We start from the raw sequence: 17,650 nt of genomic DNA on the forward strand, positions 1-17,650 counted from the left end.
AGTCTGAGAAGTTTGTCAGAGCCCAAGAGACATCCACACCCCTGTAGCTGTGATTCTAGTTATTTAAGAATGCAATAAAAGTCATGGGGCACCTGGGGGGTTCAGTCAGTTAAGCATCTGACTCTTGGTTTCAGCTCAGGTCATGACCTTGGGATCGAGGCTCACATCGGGCTCCCTGCTCAATGGGGAGTCGGCTTGAAATTCTTTCCCTCTGCTCTCTCTCTTTCTCAAATAAATAAATAAATAAAACCTTTAAACAATGCAATCAAAATCAAATCCTGTAATACGTGCATAACTTTTTCAAACGGCTACTAAGTTGTCAAGATAGAGCTACTTATTAAGTTGTTTGGAGCTAATTACTTAGCAGATAGAACTGTTAGGTATTTCAGACTAGGATATTTATCAAAATAATTCCTGAGACGCCAAGGGTACTATGAGGGGAGAAAGTCTGGACATGCCTGTGTCTGCATTCGGAGGCACTTTTTGAATTATTGCATGGGTCACTTCCAACTGCCCTGTCTGGTAGGGAGCAGCATTCCCTTTTCACAGCTGAGGGTTTTGAGGCCCAGAGAGGGCAAGCTACTTGCCCAAGGTCACCCAGCAGAGTTGGGCAGGCGGGTGTTTGGCTGTGAATTCCAGACACTTCCTTCTCCCCATGCTTGACCCGTCAGTTCTTGGAGGACTCAAAAGACATGGTTTGGAGTCCCTGCTGGACCAAACAATGGCCTTGGACAGGCCACCAGGAACAAAAACTATACACATTCAGAGCTTTACAACTGGCTCTGTCCGCTGCCTGAGCTTGTTGGTGGAAGATCGTTGTCAGGGGTAAAGCACCAGAGCTTTGCTCAGAAGCCGGGATTGCAGAGTGCTAAGGTGGGAAAATGCTGCTTTGGGGCTTAGTCAGTCTTCATTTGGAAGCCTGGCTTCTCCCCTTCCCTATTATATGACCTCAGGAAAGCGGCTTACCCTCTCTGGGCCTCCTTTGCCTGTTTTTAAGTGAACACAGGTACCACCCATACAGTTTCATGAGTGTTCAGTGCACTAACGCTGGGGACGGGCTTGGCAAGGTGATGGGCAGAGGAGACATGTGAAAGCTGTAGATGTCTGACAAACTCATCCTTAGAAACACCCTCAGAACCCAGATACAGCCTGTCTCTCTCGCCAACCACCCCCCCCCCCCACAGCCCCCACTGCCAGAATTGACCATCCTCTTGCCTCCCATCTCCTGCCAGTCTCGCTTGCTGGTAATGAGGCTGGAAGCACGTGCCGGGCTGCTGTTTGGGCTTCTGGGAGGATCGCGTGTCTCCTGACACCCAGCCTGGCTCGTGACTCATTAGCGCGGGTGTCAGGGAAGCCGTCACAACTGAGATTCCAGGGGAAGGCAGCCTCAGAGGGAAGGAGGCTTGTGTCTCCAAAACCCAGCAGCCAGCACAGCCTAGAGGGACTTCGGAGGCTGTGCCTCGTTAGGGACGTGACTTCTTTCCTTCCTCCCTTCCCTCCCTTTCTTCCCTCCCTCCCTTTCTTCCTTCCTTTCTCTCTTTCTTTCTTAAATGATACCTCCACCTTTCAGTCCTTTTAAATAAGCTTTTATTTTTAACTTCTCATCTCTGGGTCTCTGCAGCTGGACCGGCTCAAGCGGCTGCTGATTCCCCTCACAGTCTCCTGGAGGGAATGGGGACTGCAGGGGTGTTCTGGGCTGCCTTAGCGATGTGCATCTGACGGGGCGGTGCGGGGGGGGGGGGGCGCTTTGAATAACCGAATGCACTGTATCACAGCTCCGGAGGCTAGAAGTCCCAAGTCAAGGTGGCCTTCAAGGACCACACTCCCTCCGTCCGAGACCTAAGGGGAAGGATCCATCCTTGCTTCCTCCTAGCTTCCAGGGGTAGATGGCAATCCTTGGTGTTCCTAGACTTGCAAGCACAGAATGGCTTCTCCCTGGGTCTCCATGTTCAAATGTTCCTCCTCTTATGAGGACCCCGGTCACTGGGTTGGTGCCCAACCTAATCCTGTAGGGCCTTGCGTTAACTTGGTTACATCTGCGAAGACCGTTGTTCCAAAAAAAGTCCCCATTACAGTACTGGGGTTAGGATTTCAACATCTCCTCTTGGGAGATACAGATCTCCCTGTAATGCCCTGGGCACTTGGTCCAAAGGTCTGGGGATTGGGAGGGGATGTGCTTGTGGGTGAGGAGTTTGAGCCATAGGCTACAATTTTGCTGGGACATCCTTGCATGGCTTTGTCCCCAGTCACTCACGATGACATATGTTGGGGCAAGGCTGATGGAAAGGGCCATGGGGTCCAAGACCAGAATCTCAGCTCTGCTCATGAAAAAGTGGTGTGATCTTAATCACATGTCCCTGTGAATCTCAGCCACCTTTAAACAAACCATACATGCATGCATGCACACAGAGGGAGAAAGAGAACCAGGCTCCCTGCTGAGCAGGGAGCCCAGTTCAGAGTTCGAACCCAGGACCCTGGGATCATAACCTGAGCCGAAGCCAGACTCTTAACCAACTTAGTCATCACGGCGTCCCAGCAATGTGTTTTACACATTCAACAAACAGTAACTATTGTTATCTCTTTTTCCTTCTGAGCTTTGGTTTTCTGAGTATATTTGCACACACACACACACACACAGACACTCTACACACATACATGCACTTACATTCACAAATGCATACAATCTGCTTAGTATGATGTCTTACACAATCAATAATTAACGACCATTATCTGTAAGAGGGAGCAGATGTGTCTTACGTCTGAATCATACTGTATTTTACCTCTGAGATGTCCTTAGGTCTGAAACTCTAGGACCTGGACTAAAGAGGCAGATGGAGACCCATGGTATGAAGTCCAAGGTTCCTCGTTGCAGGGGAACCCAGAATAAGAAAGTCCCCTTTTGCTGTGCAGAAGCTTTTAATTTTGATGTAGCCCTACCAGTAGCTTCTGGAACTTGAGCTGACTGAACCCTTAATAGAGCTGCTCATAACATGCTCGTATAAAATATTAGCGCAGCTGACGGTTTCTCAAGTCCACATTGTGTGAGGCTTTGCTCCTTCTGCGTCATCTCCTTATTCCTCTGAGCCATGGTTCTGATCTCTGGCTGCACATCGGAACCCTGGGGGTGGGGTGGGGGAGCTTTGAAAAACCTCACTGCTTGAGCTACGCCCCAGACCAGGAGCATCAGAAACTCCAGCGAGTTTTAAAACTTCCTGAGTGATCCTGCGCACATTCAGACTAAGCACCCCTGAACCACTGCTCTCTACGCCCTCTCCCTGGCATGAATATTAATTCTTCCCTTGTCAGAGTGACTGTGGAAGACTTTTCCTTTTTGATTCTTTATGAGTAAGAAAGCCCCAAAGGCTTTTCTTAACCAAACATCTGTGTTAGTGACTTCACATAGTTAAGAGCAAACAAGAGTTTAAATCCACCAATTTCATGTCCTGTGGATGGCTTGATTGTTGGGCAGGGTCAGGTAGCTCTGGGTTTGGCCGTGGCCTCCACTATTAATGGGCTGTGTGACCTGGGGCAATGATTTCACTACCTGAACCTTAGTATCCTCTTTTTTTTTTTTTTTTTTTTTTTAAATTAACGTATAGTGTATTATTTGCTTCAGGGGTACAGGTCTGTGAATCATCAGTCTTACACAATTCACAGCACTCACCATAGCACATACCTCCCCAATGTCCATCACCCAGCCACCCCATCCCTCCCCCTCCTCCCAGCAACCCTCAGTTTGTTTCCTGAGATGAGGAGTCTATTCTAGTTTGTCTCCCTCCTAGGTCCCTTCTTGTTTCATTTTTCCCTCCCTTCCCTCCAGGATCCCCAGCCCTGTCTCTCAAATTCTTCATATCAGGGAGATCAGATGATAATTGTCTTTCTCTGATTGACTTGTTTTGCTTAGCATAACACCCTCTAGTATCCTCTTCTTGCAACAGAGACAACAGTGCCTTGCTCACAAGGCAGAAGGGAGGGGCATTTGGTAAAGGACTTAGCCTAGTGCCCAATACATGTACCATAAATGTTCTAGTACATATGCCTTTGATCTGGACAGTAATAACAGTAAGCCCTCTCAAACGGTGGAATGCCTCCTCCTAGCATCCCAGTCCTCCGCCAGGATAAGAGGCAGCAAGTCCCTGTCTGCATCAAGCCAACAGATAGGACTCACAGACGCAGTGGGGCAGGCGTGACGTCCAGATGGGTGTGCCAGTCTCGCGGCTGTAGCAGGTCAGAAGAGAGCTCCCTTCCAGCACAAAACCTGGATTGCATGTGTATTGGATGGTGGTGCCCACCAGCAGCACAGGATCTGAAATTAAGCGGGTCGAGTGGTCCACTTCCCCGGGGTCAGTGCAGTACATAACTATGGACGAAATCAGACCAAGAGGGCGTTAGGATGCTTGATGATCACAGGTTTGCTGAGAACTACAGAATGATCTGGAGAGTTTCCCAACTTGGTTCTTCTCCTGTTTGGAAGCTGCGTCTGAGCTCATCACTCATTGAAGGTGGCTGGAGAAGAGGACGGGACGAAAGAGACCTGAATTTAATTCCACATACAGGAAGTAGCCCAAAGAAATGTTTGCATCTGGACCCAAAGACCTATGTACAAGGTTGTTCACTGCACAATTATTTGTAATGGTAAAAAACAAAACAGCAACAACAACAACAACAACAACAAAACAGGAAAAAAAAGAATGCAGGGGAAGAATTAAATATGGGACAGCTGTTCTATGAAATCCTGAGCACCCACTGAAGACAGCAAAGTGAGGGGGACCTTCCCTGCTTTCTTTGTGGTACCTGAATCTAGTAAAACAGCATCCATTACTTTTCAATTAAAAAATCAATGCACATAAAGGGAAAACAGTAAGCCAATTAAAATTAAGCCAATTAAAAAAAGAATGAAGTATGCCACATGTGTGATATGAAAAAGTATCTGGGTTTCTGAGTTGAGAAAACAGCAGTGGTAAAATATTCTTACCTATGGCTGTTTCTGTATGAGTATCTCTATGTCTTTATATGCACAATTCACACATACACATCAATGTGTGTATGTGTAACACACGATGCATTGCAGCAACACAGAATAAGCTTTTAAGAGTGGTGTCATTTCCGGAGAGGAAGATCATGAGGGATTTTCACGCTGTACTTCCTAATTTTACTGCTGCTTGAGTTCTGTAAGTAAACACCCGTGGCTTGTGTCATGGGAAGATATGTTTATGTACATCTTTTGACGTCAAGAGTGTCGTTGAATGAATCACTGGAATGAATGAATGAAAGGCATTGGTGACCCCCTGGGATTTCTGAGGGAGACCCCACTGGCCTCAGGATGTTCTGCTGTTCTTATTCCACTGGAAGAGAAGTCACTGAGGCAGGTTGGTGGGTCTCTGTCTTAGATGCACAGCGACAGGCAACCAGCACGGGAACATAAACACTGATATCCAGAAGGGGCCCAGTGCAAATTCACTTGCTCTAATTTGGGTCTTTTCCTGGCAAAGAGTGAAGCAGCTGAAGAGTTTCCCAGAGAGAGCTAGTTTATGTCCTCTCCAAGCTTTTAAAACTCATTACCGCAATGTATATCATCATTATTATTTTAAACACTTTAAAAATCACCATCATCATTATTCTTTTATTTACTTATTTTTTAAAGTAGGCTCTATGTTCAGCCTGGAGCCCAACAAGGGGCTTGAACTCACGATCCTGAGATCATGACCTGAGCTCAGATCAAGAGTTGGATGCTTAACCGACTGAGCCATCCAGGGGTCCCTAAAAAGATCATGATTATTAAAAATTTTGAAAAATCATTATTATTCAAAAGGTTTAAAAATCTTTCTTCAAAAAATTTAAAAGCCATTCTCATTCAAAAAATTTCAAAAGTCATTATTTGAAATATTAAAAAACCATTATTGTTCAAAAATTTAAAAGTCATTATGAAGACACGTATGTTTAAAACATTTTATAAGTAATGATGGGGCTCAGTTGGGTGAGCGCCTGACTTTTGGTTTTGACTCAGGTCGTGATCTCAGGGTCGTGAGATTGAACCCCACATCGGGCTCCGTGCTCCGTGTAGAGTCAGTGCTCAGTCTGCTTGCCCCTCTCCCTGTGTTCCTCCTGCTTGCACTCTCTTTCTCTCTATCTCTCTAAAATAAATAAATACAATCTTGGGGGGAAAAAAAAAAGCAATGATGGTGTAGATCATGTTAATGCGTCTGCGATGGGTCTCACCACCCCATGGTGCTTCTCATTGTTGGTTTTTTTAATTTTCCATCATTATAAACACACACACACACACACACACACACACACACACACACACGAACATACACCACATCCTGTTAGGGAACAAGCAGATGTTTTTGTAGCCAATTTTGAGGATTTTTCTTTTTCATGTTTCACCAATTATAATTAATTTTCTTTGCCATTGGAATATTTGTGACAGGGATTGACTATAACACCCCCTTCCCCAATACCCTCTTTCTCTGCTGACACTTAATATTTCTTATCGTGCAGCCTGTCACTTGAGGCAGGCCAAGCAGGTCTGCCAAAATCCCCAAGGAGTCCCAGCAAGACAGATGCAGAATGGAGGCTTGCGTAGGAGGAGGTAGGAAGCAAATGGTTAGCGGGAAGAGGCCAGCCTCAAATTTAGCTCCTCTCCCACCTCTGCTAAGATTCAGTATAGAAACCAGAAGCACCTCCTTTTTCTGACACTGTTCAAGACACCAGATGGAGCTATAATGGGTGGTACCTGGTCTGCACGCCTGCGAGCAGAAGGTGCCGGGAGGCTGGGATCCGTATTCTCTGGGGGAAGCCGGTTACTTGTGATAGGGGTTTCTAACTAGGGCCCCAAAGTCCAACTTGGATTGGTCTTGAGTGGTAACTACCGGTGTTTTAATGATGAATTTGAATGATCTTTTCACACAGGCTTCACCGCATTCCCTATTGTCTCTCCCTCTGCCTAGTTCCCTCCTTAACATTAGCTGCCAGGCTTCTGGAGGCCCCTGAGTCTGACATCCCTGACCTAGAACTCCAAGAGGACATTTGTGAGCAGCTCCAGCCAGCTGCTGGAATAGGAGGGAGGCCAGATTCTACATGAAGGGATTCCGTTGCATCTACATGAAAAATACTCCAAGGGAGGGATTTATCACCTGCTGACCCAGAAGAAGAAAACAAGATGACTCTTACTTTTCTCACAAAATGGGGGGTCGCTGCTCCAGCTGAGGTCCCACTGGCAGGTGAGGGTGTCGCTCCCCACTATGTCGTAGCCTGGGTCACACTGGTAGGTGATTCTGGCTCCTCTCACAAGCTCTGTATGAGAAGTGGTTTTCCAGCCGTTCTGGATCTCTGGCAAGTCTGAGCAGGAATCATTCCTTGACACCTCTTTAAAACAAAAACATTGTCATTAGATGAGTGGGGGGCCTTTCTGTGTGGGGTTCCCTTTACAGATGTCAGGGGAAGGAGCAAACAGAATAAAAACTCTCCAGAAATAAGTGACACACTTCGAAATCCCTTAAAGCCCAAGAACTCTGATGTATGAGATTTTAGGATGAGCTCTTCCTGTGGGCCTCTGAACTTACCAGGTTTGGCTTGACAACATCAGTGCAGGATTTGGGGAGACACAGAATCCCAACCCTGCCACTTACTAGCACTGTGTCTTGGGGGACAAACCCTTCTCTCTGTCTCAGGTCCTCACCTGTCATGACGCCAACCCCACCCTGTTATTCTTACTTCCTGGAATTCACATTCTCGTGTACTCCCTGCAAAGGGGCCAATGTATGCATATACACAATGAACAGGCTATTTTTTTTTTTTAAAGATTTTTATTTATTCATTTGATAGAGAGAGATCACAAGCAGGCAGAGAGGCAGGCAGAGAGAGAGAGAGGGAAGCAGGCTCCCTGCTGAGCAGAGAGCCCGATGCGGGACTCCATCCCAGGACCCCGAGATCATGACCTGAGCCGAAGGCAATGGCCTAACCCACTGAGCCACCCAGGCACCCAATGAACAGGCTATTGAAGGAGCGATGGTGTGTGGCTCTGGAGGCCAGGCCGTAAGAGACATTGAGAGGCTCTCCTCTTGCTTTCTGGAGAGAGCAACTGCCACACTGTGAGGCTGTTCAGGCAGCCCTCTGGAGCAATCCACATGGAGAGAATCCAAGACCTCTTGCCAACAGCTGGCATTGACTTGTGAGCCACATGAGGAAGCCATTTTGGAAACAGAGGCTCCAGCCCCAGTCAAGCCCTCGAATGAACTCAACCCTGGCTGACATCATGACTGCAGAGTCATCATGACAAATGCGAAGTCAGAACCATCTGGCATGAGATCCTGAATTCCGGACCCACAGAAAGTGTGTGATCATAAATGTGCCTTGCAGGGCACCTGGATGACTCAGTCGGTTAGGTGTCTGTCTTCAGCTGAGGTCATGATCTCTAAGTCCTGGGATTGAACCCCAAGTCGAGCTCCCTGCTCAGTGGCGAGTCTGCTTCTCCCTCTCCCCTGTCCTTCCGCCCTACCCCCCACCTCTGCTCATGCGCTCTCTCTCCCAAATAAATAAATAAATAAATAAATCTTTAAAAAATGTGTGTTGCTAATTTGGGGGGGATATTTTGTTATGCAGCAATGGTAGCTAATACACTCAGCCTCATCCTAAGAATGTCTGAAAATTCATGGGTTTGATGAATTTGTAATATATGGTTTTGCGATACAGATTTAGACAAACACTCAATTGCTGAAATAAAAATAATTATTGGTGCATTCCTTAAATCATTTTGCATAACATCAGTGAACATTAACCACACTCCAAAATAAGTTACACACAGCTCAGTATCACAGATTGGAATAATCCTGCCTTCCTTCTTGCAAATCCTCATTACTAAGGAAACAATGCAAAGCCCACTATTACTATTCTTGCATCCAAGTGCCCACTGCACAGATTTTGAGAAGAGAGCTAATTAGGCTGTATAATTAATCTGCAGTTCTTATATGCTTCTGGGGAAAGCCAAGCACCTTCCCTGTCTGCAGGAAAGTCATTCTGAGAAACAAGCAACGGCTTTTCCTGGGATTTCATCATGATTTTATTTGGGGAATGGAGATCTCAGGGGTGTCTACAAGAATAAGGGGAGAGGGAAATGGCTTCTGGAATTGCTTCATGGGGAAAAGGGATCTCTATTTTTAGGCCTTTGAAAAATCAGCCAAGCCCTGGATTTAGGACACGGCTGCAAATGCTCAAACTGTGGTTGAAAAGAGGAGAAACAGGGGTAGATACTGGGTATGGGGTCTGTCTTGTGCCAAATGCTTTGCTACTGAGAAAGGTCTGCTGGTCTGATTTTTCAGTCTGAGCCAGCGTGGTGACATTCTCCCGTGGGATCTCCCATCTCCTCTGTGACATTCCTCACATTCCTGATGATCGATTCAGGGACACCAGGACTCAGATCTTGGCCCTACTGTTTACTAATTCAGTGGCCTTGCCCGAGTTAGACAGCCTTCCTGTTCTTCAGCTCCTAGACTCTACCCTCAGAGACTCTGATTCAGGAGTCCGTGTGTTTAGCTAGCACCCTGGATGGAGGTTCTGGCATCATTGCCCTCGTGGGCCCTTAACTTTGTGAAGAATGAGAGAACTGGCCTAGGAGTTGGAGGACTTCCTTTCTGGTCATTGTTTTAGAAGCTGTGTGACTCCAGTCATGTTGATAAACATCTCTGAACCTCATTGTCCTCAGTTGTAGAACTGAGACAAGAGTCATGACCCTGTCTATCGCTGAGGGTAATGTGAAAACTAATTAATGTGCACTATATGACACTTAGGTGAGTTCTACACGGATTCATTCATTTGTTCAACTAACATTTTGTAAGAACTTACTGTATGTCAGGCCCTAGGAATATGGGGATCTGAAGTCATGTTCCCAGTCTCATGGTCAAGATTAGCACCATGGTCCAACTTTTGGGTAAAAAACATACCTAAATGCACTGAGTACGTGCCACCATTTGCCAGTCTCATGGTCAAGATCGGCAACCTGGTCTAACTCTTGGGCAAAAGAGATACTCAAATGCACTGAGTACATGCTGCCATTTACTGGTCTTCTGCTCATGGCAGACATCATCCTAGGTACCACTGTCATTTGATTGGAGTTGACCTACAATATGGAGCTTACTTATTATCCTAGGATTAGAGGAATAAGTACACGTGACTAATATCTCTTTGAAAAACACTGCTTACTCAGCTCTGCTTTTTTATTCCCTTGCCTCTATGCCCTTGGCCACAGACACTGATGAGGAGAATGGTTCTTTCCTTCTGTCTAGGTAAAGCAGAATTATGAGAGGTCAGAATGAGGTAAGCCCAGAATGTTCCTGTGGAACGTTTACCAGCAGTCCTAACAGATTGGTCTTGGCCATGTTGCAGAGCTAGGTGCTGGCCTTGAGATCATTTTAGGAGCTTCTGAAATCTCTAGATGACCATAAAACCCCCGAACCTTCTCTGTGATCCCTCATCTCAATGAGAATTGCATCTACGTCTGGTTAGATCTAGACCTGGGATAGCAACTACCTCTCCCATGCCACAGCAGACATCACTCTCCCTCCATGTCATGTCACTCTCCCTCCACAGACCTCAGGCGTGGACTCTTCAGAATTCTTTTCAACATGGTCTTCAACATGGATAGTCACAAGGAATTGATTGGCATCAGAATTAAATACAGAAGCCCACCTGCCTTCCCTGTGAAATTGAGTGTGTGTTTCTTTGACAGAAATAAGAACAGGATTGTTCTCATCGCATGTCACCTACATTTGCCCATATTAGCTAGGCTATGTATCCCTGAAACCCTGGAACCACCTCCCCCACTTCACCAGCCAGAGAAATAAAGGCAGGGAGAGTGGTCCATTCATGCCTGGCTCCTGGTGCCTAGTTCAGGGGCTGGCACATGTGCAGAGACTCTTGTGGACAAAACTCTGTAGAAAGTGGAGATAATGCATTTTTAAAATGAAAGAAAATAATATATGGAAGAGTTCCTGCTAATTTCAAATTGTCACACAAATCTTAACTTTCAGCTTCAATGAAGAGGAACCCCTTCTCTTCATGACAGCACCACACTGAACGTTGGCCAGATTTCCGGGTTAACCTTGGGTGGCCTTGGATAGGGTCAGATTTCCACCACTGAGCTGAATGGGGTTTCAGAAGACTGACTTGGACACCGGAGGAGACAAATAAAAAAAAACTATGACCTCATTTCCCAACTGGGGAGTGGGGGGCAGGGGAATGAGGAGTAGAGAAGTTTAAGGAGAGAGACTGAAGCCAAGTCACTAAAAACTCTCCCTCCAAAGGCAGCTGACTCTGGATGGTGCCTCACCTGGGCAGCCAGCACAAGCCGTCCCCCAGTGTCCAGGGCCCTGCCCAGTAAAGAGTGGGCGATCCACAGAAAGTAGCAGCAGTAGCACTCTGAAAACACTTAGCAGCACAATCAAGGGGGAAAAGGCCTCCAAGAAACATGAAAAAGATCAACACTTGTGTCTGTCCCTCTGAGAGGTGTAGGCAGAGTGGGCAGGGATGAGAAACATCTAAGAGCTAGAAACAAACACACAAAAAAGGCAGGGGACTTATTTTCAGATGCATCTGGCTCTTTGAGATAGCCAAAGGTCAGAGAGGGGGCTTGTGTTTTAGAGGCAAGAGGTGGGACACAGAGAATACTTCATAATAGAGATGGATGGGCAAATCTTCAAGCCGGGGGGAGGAAGGAATCACAGACGGAGAATCTGGCCCAAACCAGATGGTTTTTGATGGTGGGCGTGATAGTGGGGAGACTTGGCAAAATGACACCCCCTCATTTCCCCCTTTTCCATCCTGGAAATCAAGATGTCTGCCTCATTCCTGGGCAACTCAAGCAAGTTCTCGGATTGCTGTGTGAATCCTGCCCATTGAAATGCTCAGCGTGTAATCATCCACCATCCTGGATGCCAAGAGGTGAGGTCTTAAGTACCCCCTTGTGTCTCCCAAGTTCTCTGATGTTGCCAAGAATATCAGAGAAACACTAAGAACTGGGGGATCCAGGAAGCCCAGGTATGAGCCTCAGTGTCTGGCCCTGAGAAGCAAGACCTTTATCCTCGGTGGCCCAAGGCTTCTTCTGCTGTGACGTGACAGGATTGGAGCAGAAGCTCTGTCAGTTCAAATTCTTTCTGGGGCTGAGATTAGTGGAACTTCACAGCCATCCCTGGACTGCTGGCAGCAGAAGAAGTTGGGTGGTGGTGGGGTGTGGGGGTAGGGAGAGAAGGAGTTCTGTTTGGGCCATGTTAAATCTGAAATGCTGGTTAGACATGCAAGAAGGTAGCTAGCAGGGAGTTAGGTGGAAAGTTCATGGAAGAGGTCAAGGTTGGAAGTACAAATTAGGGGCAATAGAACACAGAGAGGCATCGCATTGAACCTCGGGACTGGATGACAGTGTATGGGGGATGAGTCTGGATGGACAGAGGACAGGGCTCAGTGTGGTGCTTGAGACCCTCCAGTGTTCTGAGGAGGGTGACAGAGCCAGCAATGAAGAAGAGGGGGTCACAGATGAGGAGTGAGGAGAGAAGGCTGTGGATGGAAGAAAACAGTAAGAAGAGGTGTTGGATGGCCAAGTGTGAACTTGGCTTGAACTTTATAGCAGCTTTTTTTTGGTTTTGTTTCTGCTTTAATGTGAGAGTGAGAGGAATGGTCTGGAAACCCCATTGAAGAGCAAGGAAGATACTTCTTGCCTCTCCAGGTCTTATAGTATAGGGGGTGGGAGAGAATGCATGGTCTCCCTTGGATGGGGCTGCAGAGGAAGAAGAGCCCTTAGGGAGAGCCCAGCTTCTGGTCAGGCAAGATGGTGGTGATGCTGTTTTGAAAAGTTGCAAATGCAGGAGAGTGTGCTGATGGTTTAGGATCCCTGCTGACTACAACGGAAACACCACAAATCTGTAAGTCACGAGGCATCATCTACTAGGTCCTGATATTGAGCCTCTGGAGCAGCTATCAGTTTTTTCCATTTTACAGATGACCAAAAGGAAGCTCAGAGAGGTCAAGTGACTTGCCTTAGATCATACAACCATTGACAGCAATACTAAAACTCAAACCCTGTTGTTTCCAACCTGAGAGCCCAAATGCCTAAAAGCTACACATATTTACTGTGCCAATATATTAAAAGATCCATGTAACACAGAACCCCCCAAAAAACATATCCAGAAGAAACCATCTAAACACTCACACACTCATGCACACACAAAAGGACTAGAGGAGACACTTACCTATGTAGTTCATGATAAATCCCTGGCCCTTCCCAAAGATGAGGCCAGCGGGGTCTGAGTGGAACTGGATAGTTAAGTCCGGTGTGGATGAGTACAGCTTCTGGGGACCACTGTTCCCAAGATACTGCCCCAAGATGTGAGGCATGACCTCATCGCCGTCATAGATAGTCAGGATGTCACTGTTGCTCAGGTTCAGGCTAGAGGAACAGGGCAGACAGAAGAGGAGGGGCCTTGTGAGACACAGTTATGGACATTTGACAAGCCTTTGATTTATTTTTTTCAGGCAACATACTCAGCGGCAAGCTCCAGACTAGGTAGGAACTGGGGGTGAGGTAGGCAGAGACCACAGGTGTGAGCAGGACAGGCTGATCTTGCCCGCGAGCACGCATGGTGCCTGGGTTTGGGGAGGGACTTACACGGGAGATGGTTCCCTGCAAGGAGCTCATTGCACAGTGGAATGCTGAATTGTAAGAGACCTGCGTTCAGTGCCAGTGAAGCTGAGCGCCGGGCACTTTCTATCTGCCGGGGGTGTGGCATGGGTTTTCCATTCTCAGAAGCAGAACAAGTTGACTGCCTCCTAATTAGAACCTGCATCTCCATGTTGGGTGAAATGAGCCTTCCAATCATTATGTGGCAAAGTCCTCAAAATCAGACCTGGTATCTGTGATGTTCAGGGGATGGGGCAGAGGGCGGGACGGAGGCACTTTATTCCTGAAAGAGGCTCAAGCCTGGAATCAGTATTCATAGTGTGAATGCGGGAATGCAGGCAAGGACCTTGACACTAAACAGGATGGCAATACATAGTTAATAATCCGGAAAGTGCTTCTGTGTGCAGCGGACATATGTGTTATGGGAGGTGTGCTGGATAAAAATGGATCTCTGATTGAAAGAATGCTAGGTACATCAGCATTGGTTGTGGACAGGTAGTAACTCATGCCTCTTTTTCCTCCCAGTCTCCTCCTTAGTTTCTTTCTTACATCTCACTTTTTCTTGTGTCCATCTCCCTAATATTTTTGAACACCTATCTGCCAAGCTTGGGTCAGGGGACATAAGAGTCACAGAGCAGTAGTGGATTTAAACTAGGAAACCAGGGACTGAGGTGGCAGTCATGATCCAGGTAAGTGCAGAGAGAGGAGACTGGGTAGCATCCTGGAGGCTTCCCTGGAGGAGGTGATGCTTGTTTCGGATCATCAGGAAAGTTTAGAGGACTGTAAGGTTGATAAGCAGGGGATGGTGAGAAGGCAAAGCACAGGTAGAAGGAGTTAGGGAATGAGATCATGGCTCCTGAAGGAATTTGCCCAGTGGTCAGTGTTCTCTAGCTGTGGCTATAGACACAGAAGCCTGGAGGGCTGTAGCGGACAGACAGTGCCTGAAGAGAGGGGCATTCCAGGAAATGGTCCCCAGCAAAGTTCCTAGAAATGGATGCAGAGTACAGATAGCCCTCCCTCCTGACAGCATCACCCAGCACCCAAGGGCAGTATTCCCCTTCCACAGTCTGGGAGGCAATACAGGAGGCTGGAGGAGGGGTGGAAACCGCCCAAGCCAGTGCTTCCTTCTGGTAGTAAGAACAAAGCAACAGAAAGACAAGGAACCTTTGTGGAAGGGTGGCTCCCACAGGGCAGGGGATGAATTGTATTCACAGTGATGTCCTCCCCAGCACCTCCCTAGCACCTCTCACATTCCTCCTGTAAGGTCATCCCAAAGGCCAGCTTAGGGAGATCAGCTTCCCTTGCACCACCCCCAAAACACTCTCTCCTAACAAAAGCTGTCCATGTGTGGCTTCCAGACAGAGCTGTAGAGTCATACCCTCTGCCAGTTTTCAGCGAGGGCTCCAGCCTATAAACCCTATTGCGCTGAAATTCTGAAGTTGCAACCTTCCCTTGCATGCCATTGGTGCTCCATAAATGCTTGGATATGAAAGAGCCTGCCAGAGAGTCTCTTTGATAGCAGAAACGGTGTGGTTGATGCCAGCTCTTGACCTGTGTTAGGGAAGAGCCTCTTAACTCTGAGAACTGTGAAAACATCAGTGGTTCACGAAAGCGCTGGATTAGGCTAGTGTGAAACATGGTAGATCGCCAATATTTATTCCTTAAACTGACTTCACAGCTGATATACTGTTAACAGTGAGTTCCAGAGAGTCTGCAACTTGGCTTTCCTCTATCACTCATTTCAATGATCTAAGTGTGGCAGAAGCATCTTCAAGGGGGCAAATAGATTTCATTTGAAAATGCTAGCATGGTTCTTTGTGCTTTGTAAAGCGGGAAGCGGCAGAGTGCACTGCCTTGGAAAGCAGTATGCTTTGGTTAGTTTCTTGGCTCTGATACTTGCACGGAGGGCACCAGTTTCTCTGAAGTTCCTAGACTGTGAGTTTCCAGTCTATGTCACGGGCTGCCGGAGTGAGGTAAGGCATCCCAGAAATCTGGGATCAAACATCAAATGCACTGACAGCACCTGAAAAAATGCGGTCAAGTCATTTGAATGTGGCATCCTGTCACCGTGTCATTATGAATGTCACCATCACCACCAACATCACCACTCCACCACCATCATCATCCTCACCAGCATCACTGTCATCATGGTCGCCAAGATCATGCTCCCTTTAGACAAATGTTTACCCCAAATGACATCAGATGACTTCCATTTGTGGTTTGCAACAGGGGTGGTTTTGTCCCCCAGGAGACAATGAGCAATGTCTAGAGATGCAGTTTTCCCAACTCGGTGGGGGGAGTGCCACTGGGGAGGCGATGACAGGGGTACTGTTAAACATCCGACATGACACAAGGTAGCCTCCCACAACCAAGAATTATCTTGTCGAAAATGTCAAGGTTGAGAAACATTAACTTATGTGAATGCCTTTTGTAAACTGTGTGCAACAGACCATTCATTGCAACATCTATTGTCCTGGGATTTCAGCAGAAGTCCCCTAAGCTAAGAATAAGCAAAGAGCATAAGAAGAAAGAAAGCATTCCTACTTTTTAAAAAAAACTGTTGACTGAAATTGGGTCCTCCAAGAAGCTGAGCTGAGCAAAGAGGAGTGTCTCTTGGCATCTGGCAGATCTGGAAGGCCACCCCAGGCAGCATGGTGAGTAAGAGAGAGAGGATGAAACAAAAGAGCCAATGTGTAGTCATTGGTGGGAGACTTCCACTGCGGGCACTGGGCTCAATTCTGCAGGAATGGTGTAGAACATGCCTTGGAGGAGAGGGAACTGGGAATTTAGCTTCCACCTCCATCCCTCATTGGCTCTGAGGGGTACCAAGCCCCCAGCACTTCTGGGCTTCTCATGAGGTGCTTGCAGTAGGAAGGCATGGTGGGAACACAGTGACAGGTGCAGCAGGGCTCAGATAGGGCCCTGGGGACACCTGTTACCACATCAATGCATCTCTTTCAGTCTAAACCCATCCTCCCCTATCTCTAGCTTGCAGAAGGCAGAGAATTTATTGGGTCATGGAGGAGGCACATAGGAAGGAGTGACCCAGAGACAGCATCACTTGGGAGGAGGAATGGGGGGAGAGGAAAAAGTGTATTGCCCTCCCCTTAAGCCAGGTAAGGAGGGCTTTGAGGTCACTCTTGGTGGTATAGCAGGTGTCTCTGAGGTTTGGGGAACAGTGACTGCTTTTGATGCTCCCCAAGAGAAGAGTAATGACAAAAGTCAGTCCAGACATGTCTGCCTGCTTTGGGGCAGAGCCAAGAGAGAAAGAAGCATTGGAAGTCAGTTGCCTATTGTTGATAAGAATGGAGAGAATATTCACATTTTCTGAGACCAGATATGGACTTTGAAGACAGGAGCCACCATGGGTCTCCTTAAAAGTCTTCCCCATCCTGAAAGGATGATGGGGTCCAGCAGGAGGGAAAGCCAAGAGCAGCCAGATTCAGGAGGCTTTGTCTTCATCAAGTTCCCCATAACAGAGGAAACCCCTGGCATTTTGTATCTTCCATAGCAGAACGAGGCTGTCCGGTCAGGCTCTTTTTATTAGAAGGAAGCCCCTTCCCATCCCGCCCCTTCCCACTGCAGAATTCCCAGCCCCAGGAGCCCTGTGGTGGGGGCAGGAAGTTTGAAAATGAATGGGGTTCAGGTGTTTTATGATGAGTAGACTAAGCCGCACTTGTTATGACCAGAAGACCTAAAAAAATTGAAGCTTCTACCCTAAGAAGTGCCAAAAAACAAACACACAAACAAAGACCCCCCCAAAACAAAACAAAACAAAACAAAACAAATCCCAAACAAACCATGAATGAAGGAACAGTGTAGGAATAAGATTATCCTCTGCCGAATCCTTCTGGATCCACCTTTCTGATGAATGGGTTCCACCAATATATGCGAATGCTGGTGATTGATCCCCTGCCCACCTCGAAAGACAAGCGTGCATTTCACCTGCTGTCCAGCCTATCTATACACCAGGGGCATCCA

The 17,650-nt window shown here is 47.2% G+C and overlaps 1 protein-coding gene across 5 annotated transcripts in view; it reads right to left on the reverse strand.

The window, feature by feature from the left end:
* The window catches only part of SEZ6L (seizure related 6 homolog like), a 183,603-nt gene that overhangs the window by 17,088 nt on the left and 148,865 nt on the right, over nucleotides 1-17,650 (reverse strand). For all 5 annotated transcript variants that reach the window (XM_059140156.1, XM_059140155.1, XM_059140154.1 and 2 more), the window contains exons 10-12: nucleotides 13,242-13,438; nucleotides 7,177-7,371; nucleotides 4,169-4,360 (exon numbers count right to left, since the gene is read on the reverse strand). In XM_059140156.1, coding sequence (XP_058996139.1) covers nucleotides 4,169-4,360; nucleotides 7,177-7,371; nucleotides 13,242-13,438 — 584 coding nt within the window. The remainder of the gene's footprint in view (nucleotides 1-4,168; nucleotides 4,361-7,176; nucleotides 7,372-13,241; nucleotides 13,439-17,650) is intronic.

The sequence above is a fragment of the Mustela lutreola genome, chromosome 11, assembly GCF_030435805.1.
Source record: "Mustela lutreola isolate mMusLut2 chromosome 11, mMusLut2.pri, whole genome shotgun sequence".
Taxonomy (NCBI): domain Eukaryota; kingdom Metazoa; phylum Chordata; class Mammalia; order Carnivora; family Mustelidae; genus Mustela; species Mustela lutreola.